Source organism: Tachypleus tridentatus, chromosome 9, assembly GCF_004210375.1.
Source record: "Tachypleus tridentatus isolate NWPU-2018 chromosome 9, ASM421037v1, whole genome shotgun sequence".
Lineage (NCBI taxonomy): Eukaryota > Metazoa > Arthropoda > Merostomata > Xiphosura > Limulidae > Tachypleus > Tachypleus tridentatus.
This window is the reverse complement of record NC_134833.1, coordinates 12,143,883-12,167,602: the sequence shown is the minus strand read 5'-3', so window position 1 is coordinate 12,167,602 and position 23,720 is coordinate 12,143,883. Positions and strand designations below refer to the sequence as shown.

Below are 23,720 nucleotides of genomic sequence, written 5' to 3'. Positions count from 1 at the left end.
GGATAATGTACGGCAACATACAGCATGTTATGTTACACCAGAATAATGTACAGCAACATACAGCATGTTATGTTACACCAGGATAATGTAGGCAACATACAGCATGTTATGTTACACCAGGATATTGTACGGCAACATACAGCATGTTATGTTACACCAGGATAATGTACGGCAACATACAGCATGTTATGTTACACCAGGATAATGTACGGCAACATACAGCATGTTATGTTACACCAGGATAATGTACAGCAACATACAGCATGTTATGTTACACCAGGATATTGTACGGCAACATACAGCACGTTATGTTACACCAGGATAATGTACAGCAACATACAGCATGTTATGTTACACCAGAATAATGTACAGCAACATACAGCATGTTATGTTACACCAGGATAATGTAGGCAACATACAGCATGTTATGTTACACCAGTATAATGTACGGCAACATACAGCATGTTATGTTACACCAAAATAATGTACGGCAACATACAGCACGTTATGTTACACCAGGATAATGTACAGCAACATACAGCATGTTGTGTTACACCAGAATAATGTACGGCAACATACAGCATGTTATGTTACACCAGGATAATGTACGGCAACATACAGCACGTTATGTTACACCAGGATAATGTACAGCAACATACAGCATGTTATGTTACACCAGGATAATGTACGGCCCCATACAGCATGTTATGTTACACCAGGATAATGTACGGCAACATACAGCATGTTATGTTACACCAGGATATTGTACAGCAACATACAGCATGTTATGTTACACCAGGATATTGTACGGCAACATACAGCATGTTATGTTACACCAGGATAATGTACGGCAACATACAACATGTTATGTTACACCAGGATAATGTACGGCCCCATACAGAATGTTATGTTACACCAGGATAATGTACGGCAACATACAGCATGTTATGTTACACCAGGATAATGTACGGCCCCATACAGCATGTTATGTTACACCAGGATAATGTACGGCAACATACAGCATGTTATGTTACACCAGGATATTGTACGGCAACATACAGCAAGTTATGTTATACCAGGATAATGTACGGCAACATACAGCATGTTATGTTACACCAGGATAATGTACGGCCCCATACAGCATGTTATGTTACACCAGGATAATGTACGGCAACATACAGCATGTTGTGTTACACCAGGATAATGTACGGCAACATACAGCATGTTATGTTACACCAGGATAATGTACGGCCCCATACAGCATGTTATGTTACACCAGGATAATGTACGGCCACATACTGCATGTTATGTTACACCAGGATAATGTACGGCAACATACTGCATGTTATGTTACACCAGGATAATGTACGGCCCCATACAGCATGTTATGTTACACCAGGATAATGTACGGCAACATACAGCATGTTGTGTTACACCAGGATAATGTACGGCAACATACAGCATGTTATGTTACACCAGGATAATGTACGGCCCCATACAGCATGTTATGTTACACCAGGATAATGTACGGCAACATACAGCATGCTGTGTTACACCAGGATAATGTACAGCCCCATACAGCAAATATCACATCTGTAAAGATTGAAGAGCTAGACTGGGAATAACTTCCACATCTTCCTTATTCTCCAGACCTTGTCCCATCTGATTATCATCTGTTCCTAAGTTTGCAGAACTATCTTGATGGAAAAGAGCTTGGAACACACGAAGATGTCAAAACTACCCTTTCTACATTCTTTTCCTTTAAACCTCAAGAATTTTATAAAAGTGACATTCAGAAGCTTGTGAATCATTAGCAGGAAGTAATTAATAATAATGGAACATAAATTATTGACTAAATAACATTAAAAGCGTTTGAAATCATTTCTCTTTCTCTGAATCTAAAATCGGACATAACATGACCTGATACTAAGGTACTCTCAAGAAATCATTTCTCTTTCTCTGAATCTAAAATCGGACATAACATGACCTGATACTAAGGTACTCTCAAGAAATCATTTCTCTTTCTCTGAATCTAAAATCGGACATAACATGACCTGATACTAAGGTACTCTCAAGAAATCATTTCTCTTTCTCTGAACCTAAAATCGGACATAACATGACCTGATACTAAGGTACTCTCAAGAAATCATTTCTCTTTCTCTGAATCTAAAATCGGACATAACATGACCTGATACTAAGGTACTCTCAAGAAATCATTTCTCTTTCTCTGAACCTAAAATCGGACATAACATGACCTGATACTAAGGTACTCTCAAGAAATCATTTCTCTTTCTCTGAATCTAAAATCGGACATAACATGACCTGATACTAAGGTACTCTCAAGAAATCATTTCTCTTTCTCTGAATCTAAAATCGGACATAACATGACCTGATACTAAGGTACTCTCAAGAAATCATTTCTCTTTCTCTGAACCTAAAATCGGACATAACATGACCTGATACTAAGGTACTCTCAAGAAATCATTTCTCTTTCTCTGAATCTAAAATCGGACATAACATGACCTGATACTAAGGTACTCTCAAGAAATCATTTCTCTTTCTCTGAACCTAAAATCGGACATAACATGACCTGATACTAAGGTACTCTCAAGAAATCATTTCTCTTTCTCTGAATCTAAAATCGGACATAACATGACCTGATACTAAGGTACTCTCAAGAAATCATTTCTCTTTCTCTGAACCTAAAATCGGACATAACATGACCTGATACTAAGGTACTCTCAAGAAATCATTTCTCTTTCTCTGAACCTAAAATCGGACATAACATGACCTGATACTAAGGTACTCTCAAGAAATCATTTCTCTTTCTCTGAATCTAAAATCGGACATAACATGACCTGATACTAAGGTACTCTCAAGAAATCATTTCTGTTTCTCTGAACCTAAAATCGGACATAACATGACCTGATATTAAGGTACTCTCAAGAAATCATTTCTCTTTCTCTGAATCTAAAATCGGACATAACATGACCTGATACTAAGGTACTCTCAAGAAATCATTTCTCTTTCTCTGAACCTAAAATCGGACATAACATGACCTGATACTAAGGTACTCTCAAGAAATCATTTCTCTTTCTCTGAATCTAAAATCGGACATAACATGACCTGATACTAAGGTACTCTCAAGAAATCATTTCTCTTTCTCTGAACCTAAAATCGGACATAACATGACCTGATACTAAGGTACTCTCAAGAAATCATTTCTCTTTCTCTGAATCTAAAATCGGACATAACATGACCTGATACTAAGGTACTCTCAAGAAATCATTTCTCTTTCTCTGAACCTAAAATCGGACATAACATGACCTGATACTAAGGTACTCTCAAGAAATCATTTCTCTTTCTCTGAATCTAAAATCGGACATAACATGACCTGATACTAAGGTACTCTCAAGAAATCATTTCTCTTTCTCTGAATCTAAAATCGGACATAACATGACCTGATACCAAGGTACTCTCAAGACTGCTGATGTGAGTATCAAAATTTTAATTGGAATAAAATACAGAACAACGTTTCTGCCTTCTTAGGTCATCTTCACGTTAACAAAGAGCTTGCAACAAACTGTTCTACATTTTATTTTAATTAGAGTTTTAACATCCATAGCAGTCGTCTTGAGAATACATTTTTACTTCAAGCTGGTTTCTATTCATCATGGGCCCGGCATGGTCAGGTGGGTTAAGGCATTCGACTAATACTATAAAGGTCGAAGGTTCGAATCCCCGTCGCACCAAACATGCTCGCCATTTCAGCCGTGTGGGCGTTATAATGTGACGATAAATCCACTATTCGTTGGTAAAGGAGAAGCCCAAGAGTTGGCGGTGGGTGTTGATGACTAGCTGCCTTCCTTCTAGCCTTACACTGATAAATTAGGGACGGCTAGCACAGATAGCCCTCGTGTAGACTTTGCGCGAAATTAAAAAAACCAAACAATTCATCATGAAAGTCACTTCTCGTTAATACTTTTAACTCACGCAAATAAAAGTTATATACCCTTCACGATGACCCATTAGCTTATGGTAAAATACAAAAATACCCTTCACCATGACCCATTAGCTTATGGTAAAATACAAAAATATCCTTCACCATAACCCATTGGCTTACGGTAAAATACAAAAATACCCTTCACCATGACCCATTAGCTTATGGTAAAATACAAAAATACCCTTCACCATGACCCATTAGTTTATTGTAAAATACAAAAATACCCTTCACCATGACCCATTAGTTTATGGTAAAATACAAAAATACCCTTCACCATGACCCATTAGCTTATGGTAAAATACAAAAATACCCTTCACCATGACCCATTAGCTTATGGTAAAATACAAAAATACCCTTCACCATGACCCATTAGCTTATGGTAAAATACAAAAATATCCTTCACCATAACCCATTGGCTTACGGTAAAATACAAAAATACCCTTCACCATGACCCATTATCTTATGGTAAAATACAAAAATACCCTTCACCATGACCCATTAGTTTATGGTAAAATACAAAAATACCCTTCACCATGACCCATTAGTTTATGGTAAAATACAAAAATACCCTTCACCATGACCCATTAGCTTATGGTAAAATACAAAAATACCCTTCACCATGACCCATTAGCTTATGGTAAAATACAAAAATACCCTTCACCATGACCCATTAGCTTATGGTAAAATACAAATGGAAATATATACATTAAATTTAGAGCACAGTTCAATGAATTGTAACACAAAATAAATGGAACTGAGTTAACATAAGTCCGAATTCAGTAGCTAATATCCTAACGTGGAAACTAATGTCATAAGTCTGAAGTTGGTAGCTTATATTCTAACGTTGAAATGAATGTCATAAGTGTGAAGTCGGCAGTTAATTTCCTAACGTTGAAATGAATATCATAAGTCTGAAGTTGGTAGCTAATATCCTAACGTTGAAATTAATACCATAAGTCTGAAGTTGGTAGCTAATATCCTAACGTTGAAATTAATATCATAAGTCTGAAGTTGGTAGCTAATATCCTAACGTTGAAATTAATACCATAAGTCTGAAGTTGGTAGCTAATATCCTAACGTTGAAATTAATACCATAAGTCTGAAGTTGGTAGCTAATATTCTAACGTTGAAATGAATGTCATAAGTGTGAAGTCGGCAGTTAATTTCCTAACGTTGAAATGAATATCATAAGTCTGAAGTTGGTAGCTAATATCCTAACGTTGAAATTAATACCATAAGTCTGAAGTTGGTAGCTAATATCCTAACGTTGAAATTAATATCATAAGTCTGAAGTTGGTAGCTAATATCCTAACGTTGAAATTAATACCATAAGTCTGAAGTTGGTAGCTAATATCCTAACGTTGAAATTAATACCATAAGTCTGAAGTTGGTAGCTAATATCCTAACGTTGAAATTAATATCATAAGTCTGAAGTTGGTAGCTAATATCCTAACGTTGAAATTAATACCATAAGTCTGAAGTTGGTAGCTAATATCCTAACGTTGAAATTAATACCATAAGTCTGAAGTTGGTAGCTAATATCCTAACACTGAAATGAATGTCTTTCTTGGCTGTACATCTTTGAGTTTTTTTGTTTTTATTTGAAGTACAAACGTCTAGCTACAGTTCCATCACCCCTTGACCTACTTAATACCTAATTATAATTCTGGATTCTCATACATTAATTATATTTAATTCTGCCTAAAAAAATTAATTTGAGGGTAGGCTGGTAGAGATTCTAATGAGTAACAAAGTTAAATCCGGTATACCCGTGTCCCACGCTTGGTATTACTGATACACAAAAATATATCTGATCCAAATGAAACAAAGGCCTCATAGATTAACTTTAATCCTGCCTAAAATAATTTCATGTGCCGCGATCACTGAGGATTCCCTGTTGTTTTTATTTCTGAGAGTCTATTGTTTTATTCCACTATAGAAATAACCACATCAGTTTTACAGCCCCTGAAACTGAACTTAACATGTTAATAACACATCCAACGCTGTTAAGTATAAGTCATAAATAAAGAAATATTCTGCGTTAAACAACCTTTAACGTAGTAAAATATAAGTTGTCGTTTTTAAACTCTTTTACAGGTGAATTTGATGAATTAAAACTTTAATTGCATACTGAAGAGACTGGCGATTTTTCTTCGCAAATTTAAATAACAATATATTCTCAGTGTATACGAATAAACCATACATGTTTAACTGAAGCGAAGACAGAACGAGTTGAAAGTACACTCTTAGTTACCTTCTCCAGTCGATTCCATCCTGGACGCTGTGTTGACTGTGTCTCCAAACAAACAGTATCTGGGCATCTTTAGTCCTACCACTCCTGCTACACAAGGACCTAGAGAATTAATTATACGTTACCAGCTGTACCACTATACTAATATTATTATTCTATCATTTTCCTAACACTTAGCTCTCGACTACGTTTATAAGAAAACAGTTAACTCCCAAACAGAGATGGCCTGACAAGACCCGGTTATTAGGGGGCGCTCGATTCGCAATTCGTGACAAGCTCGAGTTCTTGTCACAGACCATGATCACCCTTTCAGCGGTAGGGGTGTTATAATTTTGTAGTCAATCTTACTATGGTAAAAAAACGATAAGCCAAGATCTGGCGGTTGGTGATGTTGACTAGTTGTCTTCCCTCTAGTCTATCAGAGCTAAATTAGGGATGGTCAGCGCAAACAACCTTGGAAATTTGCGCCTAATTCGAAAGAAACCAAACCCGTCCCTATAATAATACGTTAAACAACGAACACTAATTGGAGTGTATTCTTATATTAACGTTTAGAAGCATGGCTTCACTGTGTATCTTGTTCGAAAAGAGACAACAGGTTACAACACGCGGAATTTCAGTGTCCGAGTTCGTATCAGCAACAGTACCATTATATTTTATAGAATTAGTCCTACAGGTGTCGCAAATTATAATATTTGTTTGTTTATGTACAAAACTACATAAAAGGGCTATTTGTGCCCTGCCCACCACGGGTTTCTAGCAGTATAAGTACGCAGACATACCACGAGGAGGCGCTAATTCTTATAACTTCCACCCATTCACCTAACAGTAGTATTGAAGCTTATATATACACACAAACACATATTTGTTGTAGTGAGTGTTAAAAGGATGTTTTGGAAACACTCAGTTTTATTAGTGGACTCAGCTATCCCAGTGGTGAGACCAGAAGGTCAAAGGTAAAGGTTTGCGACACCATTATGGCCACAGCACAGATAGTCTATTTTGTAAGCTCTGTGTTTATTTACAACAATTTTAAGTATAACTTACCGGAGTGAATACCAATCCTCAGCTTTAACTGGTCCTCTTTCCTGTGTCTTATTTCAAAGTTCTGAATTGCCCCTAAAAGATGGAGGGCCATGGAAGCTATCTCGCCAGCATGTTTATCTCCATTTCTTAAGGGTAGACCACTTACGACCATGTAGGCATCGCCGATTGTTTCCACCTTGTATACGTCGTAGTTGCCGATAATAGAGTCGAAACACGTGTAAAGGTCATTTAGGAGGTCAACCACCTGTAACATCACAGTACAGAGCCATTCTAACATCAAATTATTTTATCAATAACACACTTTCAAACATAATTCAACTTACAGAATAAAACCCACAGAACAGTTAATGACCTGAGATATCTCTGTTTCGTTCGTCACCACGTGAATCACCCACTTGTACAGCGACAAGGCTACTGATTTCCAACGCTAAAATAATAGGTTCGATTCCCTTCCATGAACTCAGCAGATAGCCCCATGTGGCTTTACTATCAGAAAAACACACACCACGACGAAGTATTCTTATTATGATAAAAATAATAGCCTCGTTAATAAAAGCCTATTGCACAATAAAATATTCTGCGTTCTGCGTAAAATAATTGAGTGCTTCTTTCATCACAAGATGGCAATAATCCCATTATTAAAAATAATGTTTCAATAAATGATTTTAGTTGCGTGTATAAATCTCACCTGAAGAGGGGTACTGAGAGCAGAAAGAACAGTGAAGCCAACGATGTCGCTGAAGTAGATTGTGACGCAGTCAAAACTCTCTGCTTCCACTTGTTCTCCACGTTTTAGTTGTTCTGCTACTGGTCTGTAATAATACTTTATACTTAAGTTGTTCTACTACTGGTCTGTAATAATACTTTATACTTAAGTTGTTCTACTACTTGTCTGTAATAATACTTTATACTTAAGTTGTTCTACTACTGGTCTGTAATAATACTTTATACTTAAGTTGTTCTACTACTTGTCTGTAATAATACTTTATACTTAAGTTGTTCTACTACTTGTCTGTAATAATACTTTATACTTAAGTTGTTCTACTACTGGTCTGTAATAATACTTTATACTTAAGTTGTTCTACTACTTGTCTGTAATAATACTTTATACTTAAGTTGTTCTGCTACTTGTCTGTAATAACACTTTTATACTTAAGTTGTTCTGCTACTTGTCTGTATTTACAGTTTTTAAAACAATTTTAAAAACAATTAAAATTCTGTATTCGAAACATTTCAGTGGCGCCACTGAGCTATATATTTTTGTACTTGCCATTTCATTTAAACATTTGTATACAAATACTTTTATAGATGTCTTATTGTTGCTGTTAATATACTGTTTTTAATTTGGTTTCACAAACCTTCACATATTTATAAAAGTAGTGAACATGTTACAATCTCAATAAGTTGCAATAAAAAGATAATTAATTAATTATTTTAAAAATAAAATTTCGAAAATACAAATATTAAACTGACGCTGAGCGGACCGAACGACACTTCTATAACTTTCTTCTCCTTAGGTTTAGGTAATTAATGTTTATCCATAACGTCCTAATCATAAAATAAGGAAACTTCGTGGAATAAATAACGTTATGAAGCTATGATTTTATTAAACTAAATACACGTTAAGGTGGAACTATAGTCACTTGCACAAAGTTTCAAATTTTGTTAGCTCATATAATTAACTAATAATGAGTTTGTAAGTTTAACATGTTTAATGGTACAAACTGAATGCCCGTCCCATGATGAGAAATTATGATTTTTTGTTTCAAAATAATACCTAAATAAATATTTTGTGAATATCTTTTTTTAATAACCTAATAACAGTATAGGTATAAAGAATGGCGGTCTTATTTCTATTATTTTACGAGAACAACCTTCTTTATGTATATAGTCGATTTCCTGTGGCACAAATACATTAGATCCGCGTATGACTTATTCATGACGTCATACCTTCACCATGAGAATGGGTAAAAATAAAGTGTTCAGTGACGGAAAACGGAAACAAAACGGGAAAAATCGTGACCCTATCGTAAATCTATATCTAAACAGGATATAAATTTCGCGAAGTTGGAGATTGCACATCGCGTAATAAAACATTTTTTCTAGTATCATATAAGCAAGAGTTTCTGTTACAGTGTGATACAAATAAAGGGAAGTACAAGCTTTACGTTTCGTTGTTTGAAAAGGTTCAACTTTGTAACTTAGAATGAAAACTTACTTTGGTGACATAAGATTAAAGAAACACATGCTTTACGTTTTGTAGTTTACAGTTAAAACGTACTTTGGTAAAATAATGATAAACTATCACAGGTTTTACATTTTATAGTTTGCACTTAAAACTTAATTTGGTAATGTTAAACTATCACAGGTTTTATATTTTATAGTTTGAAGTTAAAACTTACTTTGGTAACATACGGACGAGTAAGTTTTCAGTTTTTTTCTTCTCTTCCATTAACTGATAAGTCCTTTCCTGGACTAAACCTTCTAAATTGTAGGCGTATTTCTCCATCATTGCCATCATGTTATCAAAAATATTATTTTTCCTAAGGATATAAATACAAAACCATAACTTAAAGAAAAAGTTGTGTTGCTAAATTCGATACATAGTGTTATTGTTCTTTTTGTTAAATATTTATGTAGAAAGAGAGAAATGAACATCATCTAAACTGTTTAATGTTTTATTAACATCGAGGTTGTGTCACTGCGAATCTCAAACTCAAGAAAAGCGAAACTGAAAGTAACACAAACAATTTAAACTACAAAAAACACAAAGTATTTGAACTACGAGTATCACAAGGAGTTTAAATTACAAGTACCATAAACAGTTTAAATTAGAAGTCAAAGAGATTAAACTACAAGTAACATAAAGTGTTTAAACTACAAGTACCATAAAGAGATTAAATTACAAGTAACATAAAGAGTTTAAATTACAAATAACGTAAAGTGAAAAATTACAAGTACCATAAAGATTTTAAATTACATAACATAAACAGTTTAAACTACAAGTAACATAAAGAGATTAAATTACAAGTAACACAAAGAGTTTAAATTACAAATAACATAAACAGTTTAAACTACAAGTAACATAAAGAGATTAAATTACAAGTAACACAAAGAGTTTAAATTACAAATAACGTAAACAGTTTAAACTACAAGTAACATAAAGAGATTGAATTACAAGTAACACACAGAGTTTAAATTGCAAATAACATAACCAGTTTAAACTACAAGTAACATAAAGAGATTAAACTGCAAGTAACACAAAGAGATAAACTACAAGTAACATAGAGTCTAAATTACGAGTAACACAAATACTTTTAACAGCTGTAAGTAGCACAGATAGTTTAAACTACAAGTAACGTAAAGAGAATGAATTTCAAGTAACATGAAGAGTTTAAAGATAACCTGGGAAAGTCGAAACGTTCTTCTCTGCTTTAATAATAAGTATTATTAATACCCATACTATGCGTTTTGACATACAATTTGGAAACTTTATTATAACTTTATAGGGTATGATTATACTCTCAACTTAACGTAACTAAAAACTAGTTTTGTAATTTTTTTTTTTACGTGGCGTGTGTTTATTTGTATATCACAACATCAAGTACTGCTTGCTTGTAAGTTAAGCCTATGGATTTGTAATTATACCTTAACTAGTATATTTCGTAATCACTACAAAGAAGGAAGCTTTTTGTTAGAAATCATAATCTGAGGTGAGTTTGATTTAACTGAAAGTTAGGTCAACTCCAAAGCACCATCTACATGACCACATTAAACATGACTTACAAACCAGCCTGCATATCTCTTAGTTTGTGGTTGATTAAGCGAAAGTCTGGTCTGGTTTCTGGGTTTTCATCCCAACATTCTTCCATACAGCGTATGACGTAATCTGGACAGTCCTGAAGTTCGTTCACTGGAGGCCTGAAGACCTTGTTGTAACATTGGGAGTTTGTAACTCGCTCGATGATAACTATAAATATAATCCAAAACAGGATCTCGTGGGATTCAATGAAGGTAGAGAAGAAATGTGTTTACAAGGAGAAATGACATCATTTACATACGAGTTTCTCTCCATCACGAATTGTTTACGTTAGAGATGAACAAATATAACTTTGTACAAACACGAATTACATTATCAAAGTTTACATATCGTTAAACTTTAAGACGTGATCAAGAAAACGTTTTAACACAAAAAATATATCTTTTCACTTATGTAAAAGTAGCATCAAATTTTATCACAAATGACAGAAACTACTGGAAATTAAAACTGTTTTTTAAACAATTGTTAAAAGAGAAAAAAAATTAATAACTGGAAATATAAAAATTTTATTTTTCTATAGCTTACTATACGTTACTCCTGAATAAATAACTAAACAAACATGCTACATATTGGTGTCTTTGAAACATACGATGACCATCTAATTGTATATATACTTGAACTTTTTCCGAAGAAAACTAATCCTCTTTCCTACAGATGATTGACATCTTCAGTCTATTTTAACAGAGAATGTTTTCTCTTCCTGCAGATGATTGACATCTTCAGTCTATTTTAGCAGAGAATGTTTTCTCTTCCTACAGATGATTGATATCTTCAGTCTATTTTAGCAGAGAATGATTCCTCTTTCCTACAGATGATTGACATCTTCAGTCTATTTTAGCAGAGAATGTTTTCTCTTCCTACAGATGATTGATATCTTCAGTCTATTTTAGCAGAGAATGTGTTCTCCTCCTACAGATGATTGAAATCTTTAGTCTATTTTAGCAGAGAATGTTTTCTCTTCCTACAGATGATTGACATCTTCTGTCTATTTTAGCAGAGAATGTTTTCTCTTCCTACAGATGTTTGACATCTTCAGTCTATTTTAGCAGAGAATGTTTTCTCTTCCTAGAGATGATTGACATCTTCAGTCTATTTTAGCAGAAAATGTTTTCTCTTCCTACAGATGATTAACATCTTCAGTCTGTTTTAGCAGAGAATGTTTTCTCTTCCTACAGATGATTGACATCTTAAGTTTATTTTAACAGAGAATTTTTCTTGTCCTACAGATGATTGACATCTTCAGTCTATTTTAGCAGAGAATGTTTTCTCTTCCTACAGATGATTGACATCTTCAGTCTATTTTAGCAGAGAATGTTTTCTCTTCCTACAGATGTTTGACATCTTCAGTCTATTTTAGCAGAGAATGTTTTCTCTTCCTACAGATGATTGACATGTTCAGTCTATTTTAGCAGAGAATGTTTTCTCTTCCTACAGATGATTGACATCTTCAGTCTATTTTAGCAGAGAATGTTTTCTCTTCCTACAGATGTTTGACATCTTCAGTCTATTTTAGCAGAGAATGTTTTCTCTTCCTACAGATGATTGACATCTTCAGTCTATTTTAGCAGAGAATGTTTTCTCTTCCTACAGATGATTGACATCTTCAGTCTATTTTAGCAGAGAATGTTTCCTCTTTCCTACAGATGATTGACATGTTCAGTCTGTTTTAGCAGAGAATGTTTTCTCTTCCTACAGATGATTGACATCTTCAGTTTATTTTAACAAAGAATGTTTTCTCTTCCTACAAATGATTGACATCTTCAGTCTATTTTAGCAGAGAATGTTTTCTCTTCCTACAGATGAATAACATCTTCAGTCTGTTTTAGCAGAGAAGGTTTTCTCTTCCTACAGATGATTGACATCTTCAGTTTATTTTAACAGAGAATGTTTTCTCTTCCTACAGATGATTGACATCTTGAGTCTGTTTTAGCAGAGAATGTTTTCTCTTCCTACAGATGATTGACATCTTCTGTCTATTTTAACAGAGAATGTTTTCTCTTCCTACAAATGATTGACATCTTCAGTCTATTTTAGCAGAGAATGTTTTCTCTTCCTACAGATGATTGACATCTTCAGTCTATTTTAGCAGAGAATGTTTTTTCTTCCTACAGATGATTGACATATTCAGTCTATTTTAGCAGAGAATGTTTTCTCTTCCTACAGATGATTGACATCTTCAGTCTATTTTAGCAGAGAATGATTTCTATTCCTAAGGATGATTCACATCTTCTGTCTATTTTAACAAAGAATGTTTTCTCTTCCTACAGATAATTGACATCTTCAGTCTATTTTAGCAGAGAATGTTTCCTCTTTCCTACAGATGATTGACAAGTTCAGTGTATTTTAGCAGAGAATGTTTCCTCTTTCCTACAGATGATTGACATCTTCAGTCTATTTTAGCAGAAAATGTTTTCTCTTCCTACAGATGATTGACATATTCAGTCTATTTTAGCAGAGAATGTTTTCTCTTCCTACAGATGATTGACATCTTCAGTCTATTTTAACAGAGAATTTTTCTTGTCCTACAGATGATTGACTTTTTCAGTCTATTTTAGCAGAGAATGATTTCTCTTCCTACAGATGATTGACATGTTCAGTCTATTTTAGCAGATAATGTTTTCTCTTCCTACAGATGATTGACATCTTCAGTCTATTTTAGCAGAGAATGTTTCCTCTTTCCTACAGATGATTGACATGTTCAGTCTGTTTTAGCAGAGAATGTTTTCTCTTCCTACAGATGATTGACATCTTCAGTTTATTTTAACAGAGATGTTTTCTCTTCGTACAGATGATTGACATCTTCAGTCTGTTTTAGCAGAGAATGTTTTCCCTTCCTACAGATGATTGACATCTTCAGTTTATTTTAACAGAGAATGTTTTCTCTTCCTACAGATGATTGACATCTTCAGTCTGTTTTAGCAGAGAATGTTTTCTCTTCCTACAGATGATTGACATCTTCAGTCTATTTTAGCAGAGAATGTTTTCTCTTCCTACAGATGATTGACATCTTCAGTCTATTTTAGCAGAAAATGTTTTTTCTTCCTACAGATGATTGACATATGCAGTCTATTTTAGCAGAGAATGTTTTCTCTTCCTACAGATGATTGACATCTTCAGTCTATTTTAGCAGAGAATGTTTTCTGTTCCTACAGATGATTCATATCTTCTGTCTATTTTAACAAAGAATGTTTTCTCTTCCTACAGATGATTGACATCTTCAGTCTATTTTAGCAGAAAATGTTTTTTCTTCCTACAGATGATTGACATATGCAGTCTATTTTAGCAGAGAATGTTTTCTCTTCCTACAGATGATTGACATCTTCAGTCTATTTTAGCAGAGAATGTTTTCTGTTCCTACAGATGATTCACATCTTCTGTCTATTTTAACAAAGAATGTTTTCACTTCCTACAGATAATTGACATCTTCAGTCTATTTTAGCAGAGAATGTTTCCTCTTTCCTACAGATGATTGACAAGTTCAGTGTATTTTAGCAGAGAATGTTTCCTCTTTCCTACAGATGATTGACATCTTCAGTATATTTTAGCAGAAAATGTATTCTCTTCCTACAGATGATTGACATATTCAGTCTATTTTAGCAGAGAATGTTTCCTCTTTCCTACAGATGATTGACATCTTCAGTCTATTTTAGCAGAAAATGTTTTCTCTTCCTACAGATGATTGACATCTTCAGTCTATTTTAGCAGAGAATGTTTTCTCTTCCTACAGATGATTGACATCTTCAGTCTATTTTAGCAGAAAATGTTTTCTCTTCCTACAGATGATTGACATCTTCAGTCTATTTTAGCAGAGAATGTTTTCTCTTCCTACAGATGATTGACATCTTTAGTCTATTTTAACAGATAATGTTTTCTCTTCCTACAGATGATTGACATCTTCAGTCTATTTTAGCAGAGAATGTTTTCTCTTCCTACAGATGATTGACATCTTCAGTCTATTTTAACAGAGAATGTTTTCTCTTCCTACAGATGATTGACATCTTCAGTCTATTTTAGCAGAGAATGTTTTCTCTTCCTACAGATGATTGACATCTTCAGTCTATTTTAGCAGAGAATGTTTCCTCTTTCCTACAGATGATTGACATGTTCAGTCTGTTTTAGCAGAGAATGTTTTCTCTTCCTACAGATGATTGACATCTTCAGTTTATTTTAACAGAGAATGTTTTCTCCTCCTACAGATGATTGACAAGTTCAGTGTATTTTAGCAGAGAATGTTTTCTCTTCCTACAGATGATTGACATCTTCAGTCTGTTTTAGCAGAGAATGTTTTCTCTTCCTACAGATGATTGACATCTTCAGTTTATTTTAACAGAGAATGTTTTCTTTTCCTACAGATGATTGACATCTTCAGTCTATTTTAGCAGAGAATGTTTTCTCTTCCTACAGATGATTGACATCTTCAGTCTATTTTAACAGAGAATTTTTCTTGTCCTACAGATGATTGACATCTTCAGTCTATTTTAGCAGAGAATGTTTTCTCTTCCTACAGATGATTGACATCTTCAGTCTATTTTAGCAGAGAATGTTTTCTCTTCCTACAGATGATTGACATCTTCAGTCTATTTTAGCAGAGAATGTTTTCTCTTCCTACAGATGATTGACATCTTCAGTCTATTTTAGCAGAGAATGTTTTCTCTTCCTACAGATGATTGACATCTTCAGTCTATTTTAACAGACAATGTTTTCTCTTCCTACAGATGATTGACATCTTCAGTCTATTTTAGCAGAGAATGTTTTCTCTTCCTACAGATGATTGACATCTTCAGTCTATTTTAGCAGAGAATGTTTCTCTCTTCCTACAGATGATTGACATCTTCAGTCTATTTTAGCAGAGAATGTTTTCTCTTCCTATAGATGATTGACATCTTCAGTCTATTTTAACAGAGAATTTTTCTTGTCCTACAGATGATTGACTTTTTCAGTCTATTTTAGCAGAGAATGATTTTCTTCCTACAGATGATTGACATGTTCAGTCTATTTTAGCAGATAATGTTTTCTCTTCCTACAGATGATTGACATCTTCAGTCTATTTTAGCAGAGAATGTTTCCTCTTCCTACAGATGATTGACATGTTCAGTCTGTTTTAGCAGAGAATGTTTTCTCTTCCTACAGATGATTGACATCTTCAGTTTATTTTAACAGAGATGTTTTCTCTTCCTACAGATGATTGACATCTTCAGTCTGTTTTAGCAGAGAATGTTTTCCTTCCTACAGATGATTGACATCTTCAGTTTATTTTAACAGAGAATGTTTTCTCTTCCTACAGATGATTGACATCTTCAGTCTATTTTAGCAGAGAATGTTTTCTCTTCCTACAGATGATTGACATCTTCAGTCTATTTTAGCAGAAAGTGTTTTTTCTTCCTACAGATGATTGACATATTCAGTCTATTTTAGCAGAGAATGTTTTCTCTTCCTACAGATGATTGACATCTTCAGTCTATTTTAGCAGAGAATGTTTTCTGTTCCTACAGATGATTCACATCTTCTGTCTATTTTAACAAAGAATGTTTTCTCTTCCTACAGATGATTGACATCTTCAGTCTATTTTAGCAGAAAATGTTTTTTCTTCCTACAGATGATTGACATATGCAGTCTATTTTAGCAGAGAATGTTTTCTTTTCCTACAGATGATTGACATCTTCAGTCTATTTTAGCAGAGAATGTTTTCTGTTCCTACAGATGATTGACATCTTCAGTCTATTTTAACAAAGAATGTTTTCTCTTCCTACAGATAATTGACATCTTCAGTCTATTTTAGCAGAGAATGTTTCCTCTTTCCTACAGATGATTGACAAGTTCAGTGTATTTTAGCAGAGAATGTTTCCTCTTTCCTACAGATGATTGACATCTTCAGTCTATTTTAGCAGAGAATGTTTTCTCTTCCTACAGATGATTGACATCTTCAGTCTATTTTAGCAGAGAATGTTTTCTCTTCCTACAGATGATTGACATCTTCAGTCTATTTTAGCAGAGAATGTTTTCTCTTCCTACAGATGATTGACATCTTCAGTCTATTTTAGCAGAAAATGTTTTCTCTTCCTACAGATGATTGACATCTTCAGTCTATTTTAGCAGAGAATGTTTTCTCTTCCTACAGATGATTGACATCTTTAGTCTATTTTAACAGATAATGTTTTCTCTTCCTACAGATGATTGACATCTTCAGTCTATTTTAGCAGAGAATGTTTTCTCTTCCTACAGATGATTGACATCTTCAGTCTATTTTAGCAGAGAATGTTTCCTCTTCCTACAGATGATTGACATCTTCAGTCTATTTTAGCAGAGAATGTTTTCTCTTCCTACAGATGATTGACATCTTCAGTCTATTTTAACAGAGAATGTTTTCTCTTCCTACAGATGATTGACATCTTCAGTCTATTTTAGCAGAGAATGTTTTCTCTTCCTACAGATGATTGACATCTTCAGTCTATTTTAGCAGAGAATGTTTTCTCTTCCTACAGATGATTGATATCTTCAGTCTATTTTAGCAGAGAATGTTTCCTCTTCCTACAGATGATTGACATCTTCAGTCTATTTTAGCAGAGAATGTTTTCTCCTCCTACAGATGATTGACATCTTTAGTCTATTTTAGCAGAGAATGTTTTCTCTTCCTACAGATGATTGACATCTTCAGTCTATTTTAGCAGAGAATGTTTTCTCTTCCTACAGATGATTGACATCTTCAGTCTATTTTAGCAGAGAATGTTTTCTCTTCCTACAGATGATTGACATCTTCAGTCTATTTTAGCAGAGAATGTTTTCTCTTCCTACAGATGATTGACATCTTCAGTTTATTTTAACAGAGAATTTTCTTTCCTACAGATGATTGACATCTTCAGTCTATTTTAGCAGAGAATGTTTTCTCTTCCTACAGATGATTGACATCTTCAGTCTATTTTAGCAGAGAATGTTTTCTTTTCCTACAGATGATTGACATCTTCAGTCTATTTTAGCAGAGAATGTTTTCTCTTCCTACAGATGATTGACATCTTCAGTCTATTTTAGCAGAGAATGTTTTCTCTTCCTACAGATGATTGACATCTTCAGTCTATTTTAGCAGAGAATGTTTTCTCTTCCTACAGATGATTGACATCTTCAGTCTATTTTAGCAGAGAATGTTTTCTCTTCCTACAGATGATTGACATCTTCAGTCTATTTTAGCAGAGAATGTTTTCTCTTCCTACAGATGATTGACATCTTCAGTCTATTTTAGCAGAGAATGTTTTCTCTTCCTACAGATGATTGACATCTTCAGTCTGTTTTAGCAGAGAATGTTTTCTCTTCCTACAAATGATTGACATCTTCAGTTTATTTTAACAAAGAATGTTTTCTCTTCCTACAGATGATTGACATCTTCAGTCTATTTTAGCAGAGAATGTTTTCTCTTCCTACAGATGATTGACATCTTCAGTCTGTTTTAGCAGAGAATGTTTTCTCTTCCTACAGATGATTGACATCTTCAGTTTATTTTAACAGAGAATGTTTTCTCTTCCTACAGATGATTGACATCTTCAGTCTGTTTTAGCAGAGAATGTTTTCTCTTCCTACAGATGATTGACATCTTCAGTCTATTTTAACAGAGAATGTTTTCTCTTCCTACAGATGATTGACATCTTCAGTCTATTTTAGCAGAGAATGTTTTCTCTTCCTACAGATGATTGACATCTTCAGTCTATTTTAGCAGAGAATGTTTTTTCTTCCTACAGATGATTGACATCTTCAGTCTATTTTAGCAGAGAATGTTTTCTCTTCCTACAGATGATTGACATCTTCAGTCTATTTTAGCAGAGAATGTTTTCTCTTCCTACAGATGATTGACATCTTCAGTCTATTTTAACAGAGAATGTTTTCTCTTCCTACAGATGATTGACATCTTCAGTCTATTTTAGCAGAGAATGTTTTCTCTTCCTACAGATGATTGACATCTTCAGTCTATTTTAGCAGAGAATGTTTCCTCTTCCTACAGATGATTGACATCTTCAGTCTATTTTAGCAGAAAATGTTTTCTCTTCCTACAGATGATTGACATATTCAGTCTATTTTAGCAGAGAATGTTTTCTCTTCCTACAGATGATTGACATCTTCAGTCTATTTTAACAGAGAATTTTTCTTGTCCTACAGATGATTGACTTCTTCAGTCTATTTCAGCAGAGAATGATTTCTCTTCCTACAGATGATTGACATGTTCAGTCTATTTTAGCAGAGAATGTTTTCTCTTCCTACAGATGATTGACATCTTCAGTCTATTTTAGCAGAGAATGTTTCCTCTTTCCTACAGATGATTGACATGTTCAGTCTGTTTTAGCAGAGAATGTTTTCTCTTCCTACAGATGATTGACATCTTCAGTTTATTTTAACAGAGATGTTTTCTCTTCGTACAGATGATTGACATCTTCAGTCTATTTTAGCAGAGAATGTTTTCCCTTCCTACAGATGATTGACATCTTCAGTTTATTTTAACAGAGAATGTTTTCTCTTCCTACAGATGATTGACATCTTCAGTCTATTTTAGCAGAGAATGTTTTCTCTTCCTACAGATGATTGACATCTTCAGTCTATTTTAGCAGAGAATGTTTTCTCTTCCTACAGATGATTGACATCTTCAGTCTATTTTAGCAGAAAATGTTTTTCTTCCTACAGATGATTGACATCTTCAGTCTATTTTAGCAGAGAATGTTTTCTCTTCCTACAGATGATTGACATCTTCAGTCTATTTTAGCAGAGAATGTTTTCTCTTCCTACAGATGATTGACATCTTCAGTCTATTTTAACAGAGAATGTTTTCTCTTCCTACAGATGATTGACATCTTCAGTCTATTTTAGCAGAAAATGTTTTTTCTTCCTACAGATGATTGACATCTTCAGTCTATTTTAGCAGAGAATGTTTTCTCTTCCTACAGATGATTGACATCTTCAGTCTATTTTAGCAGAGAATGTTTTCTCTTCCTACAGATGATTGACATCTTCAGTCTATTTTAACAGAGAATGTTTTCTCTTCCTACAGATGATTGACATCTTCAGTCTATTTTAGCAGAGAATGTTTCCTCTTCCTACAGATGATTGACATCTTCAGTCTATTTTAGCAGAGAATGTTTTCTCTTCCTACAGATGATTGACATCTTCAGTCTATTTTAGCAGAGAATGTTTTCTCTTCCTACAGATGATTGACATCTTCAGTCTATTTTAGCAGAGAATGTTTTCTCTTCCTACAGATGATTGACATCTTCAGTCTATTTTAGCAGAGAATGTTTTCTCTTCCTACAGATGATTGACATCTTCAGTCTATTTTAGCAGAGAATGTTTTCTCTTCCTACAGATGATTGACATCTTCAGTCTATTTTAGCAGAGAATGTTTTCTCTTCCTACAGATGATTGACATCTTCAGTCTATTTTAGCAGAGAATGTTTTCTCTTCCTACAGATGATTGACATCTTCAGTCTATTTTAGCAGAGAATGTTTCCTCTTCCTACAGATGATTGACATCTTCAGTCTATTTTAGCAGAGAATGTTTTCTCTTCCTACAGATGATTGACATCTTCAGTCTATTTTAACAGAGAATGATTTCTCTTCCTACAGATGATTGACATCTTCAGTCTATTTTAGCAGAGAATGTTTTCTCTTCCTACAGATGATTGACATCTTCAGTCTATTTTAGCAGAGAATGTTTTCTCTTTCCTACAGATGATTGACATCTTCAGTCTGTTTTAGCAGAGAATGTTTTCTCTTCCTACAGATGATTGACATCTTCAGTTTATTTTAACAGAGAATGTTTTCTCTTCCTACAGATGATTGACATCTTCAGTCTATTTTAGCAGAGAATGTTTTCTCTTCCTACAGATGATTGACATCTTCAGTCTGTTTTAGCAGAGAATGTTTTCTCTTCCTACAGATGATTGACATCTTCAGTTTATTTTAACAGAGAATGTTTTCTTTTCCTACAGATGATTGACATCTTCAGTCTATTTTAGCAGAGAATGTTTTCTCTTCCTACAGATGATTGACATCTTCAGTCTATTTTAACGGAGAATTTTTCTTTCCTACAGATGATTGACATCTTCAGTCTATTTTAGCAGAGAATGTTTTCTCTTCCTACAGATGATTGACATCTTCAGTCTATTTTAGCAGAGAATGTTTTCTCTTCCTACAGATGATTGACATCTTCAGTCTATTTTAGCAGAGAATGTTTTCTCTTCCTACAGATGATTGACATCTTCAGTCTATTTTAGCAGAGAATGTTTTCTCTTCCTACAGATGATTGACATCTTCAGTCTATTTTAGCAGAGAATGTTTTCTCTTCCTACAGATGATTGACATCTTCAGTCTATTTTAGCAGAGAATGTTTCCTCTTTCCTACAGATGATTGACATCTTCAGTCTATTTTAGCAGAGAATGTTTTCTCTTCCTATAGATGATTGACATCTTCAGTCTATTTTAACAGAGAATTTTTCTTGTCCTACAGATGATTGACTTCTTCAGTCTATTTTAGCAGAGAATGATTTCTCTTCCTACAGATGATTGACATCTTCAGTCTATTTTAGCAGAGAATGTTTTCTCTTCCTACAGATGATTGACATCTTCAGTCTATTTTAGCAGAGAATGTTTCCTCTTTCCTACAGATGATTGACATCTTCAGTCTGTTTTAGCAGAGAATGTTTTCTCTTCCTACAGATGATTGACATCTTCAGTTTATTTTAACAGAGATATTTTCTCTTCGTACAGATGATTGACATCTTCAGTCTGTTTTAGCAGAGAATGTTTTCCCTTCCTACAGATGATTGACATCTTCAGTTTATTTTAACAGAGAATGTTTTCTCTTCCTACAGATGATTGACATCTTCAGTCTATTTTAGCAGAGAATGTTTTCTCTTCCTACAGATGATTGACATCTTCAGTCTATTTTAGCAGAGAATGTTTTCTCTTCCTACAGATGATTGACATCTTCAGTCTATTTTAGCAGAGAATGTTTTTCTTCCTACAGATGATTGACATCTTCAGTCTATTTTAGCAGAGAATGTTTTCTCTTCCTACAGATGATTGACATCTTCAGTCTATTTTAGCAGAGAATGTTTTCTCTTCCTACAGATGATTGACATCTTCAGTCTATTTTAAAGAGAATGTTTTCTCTTCCTACAGATGATTGACATCTTCAGTCTATTTTAGCAGAGAATGTTTTTCTTTTACAGATGATTGACATCTTCAGTCTATTTTAGCAGAGAATGTTTTCTCTTCCTACAGATGATTGACATCTTCAGTCTATTTTAGCAGAGAATGTTTTCTCTTCCTACAGATGATTGACATCTTCAGTCTATTTTAACAGAGAATGTTTTCTCTTCCTACAGATGATTGACATCTTCAGTCTATTTTAGCAGAGAATGTTTTCTCTTCCTACAGATGATTGACATCTTCAGTCTATTTTAGCAGAGAATGTTTTCTCTTCCTACAGATGATTGACATCTTCAGTCTATTTTAGCAGAGAATGTTTTCTCTTCCTACAGATGATTGACATCTTCAGTCTATTTTAGCAGAGAATGTTTTCTCTTCCTACAGATGATTGACATCTTCAGTCTATTTTAGCAGAGAATGTTTTCTCTTCCTACAGATGATTGACATCTTCAGTCTATTTTAGCAGAGAATGTTTTCTCTTCCTACAGATGATTGACATCTTCAGTCTATTTTAGCAGAGAATGTTTTCTCTTCCTACAGATGATTGACATCTTCAGTCTATTTTAGCAGAGAATGTTTTCTCTTCCTACAGATGATTGACATCTTCAGTCTATTTTAGCAGAGAATGTTTTCTCTTCCTACAGATGATTGACATCTTCAGTCTATTTTAGCAGAGAATGTTTTCTCTTCCTACAGATGATTGACATCTTCAGTCTATTTTAGCAGAGAATGTTTTCTCTTCCTACAGATGATTGACATCTTCAGTCTATTTTAACAGAGAATGTTTTCTCTTCCTACAGATGATTGACATCTTCAGTCTATTTTAGCAGAGAATGTTTTCTCTTCCTACAGATGATTGACATCTTCAGTCTATTTTAGCAGAGAATGTTTTCTCTTCCTACAGATGATTGACATCTTCAGTCTATTTTAGCAGAGAATGTTTTCTCTTCCTACAGATGATTGACATCTTCAGTCTATTTTAACAGAGAATGTTTTCTTTTCCTACAGATGATTGACATCTTCAGTCTATTTTAGCAGAGAATGTTTTCTCTTCCTACAGATGATTGACATCTTCAGTCTATTTTAGCAGAGAATGTTTTCTCTTCCTACAGATGATTGACATCTTCAGTCTATTTTAGCAGAGAATGTTTTCTCTTCCTACAGATGATTGACATCTTCAGTCTATTTTAGCAGAGAATGTTTTCTCTTCCTACAGATGATTGACATCTTCAGTCTATTTTAGCAGAGAATGTTTTCTCTTCCTACAGATGATTGACATCTTCAGTCTATTTTAGCAGAGAATGTTTTCTCTTCCTACAGATGATTGACATCTTCAGTCTATTTTAACAGAGAATGTTTTCTCTTCCTACAGATGATTGACATCTTCAGTCTATTTTAGCAGAGAATGTTTTCTC

General features: G+C 34.0%; 1 protein-coding gene across 2 annotated transcripts in view; it reads right to left on the bottom strand.

Moving 5' to 3' along the window:
- Window positions 1-23,720, bottom strand: part of LOC143224760 (guanylate cyclase 32E-like) — a 131,991-nt gene that overhangs the window by 11,733 nt on the left and 96,538 nt on the right. For both annotated transcript variants that reach the window (XM_076453030.1, XM_076453031.1), the window contains 5 exons: window positions 11,088-11,271; window positions 9,704-9,844; window positions 7,990-8,113; window positions 7,302-7,545; window positions 6,258-6,356 (listed from right to left, as the gene is read on the bottom strand). In XM_076453030.1, the coding sequence (XP_076309145.1) occupies window positions 6,258-6,356; window positions 7,302-7,545; window positions 7,990-8,113; window positions 9,704-9,844; window positions 11,088-11,271 (792 nt within the window). The remainder of the gene's footprint in view (window positions 1-6,257; window positions 6,357-7,301; window positions 7,546-7,989; window positions 8,114-9,703; window positions 9,845-11,087; window positions 11,272-23,720) is intronic.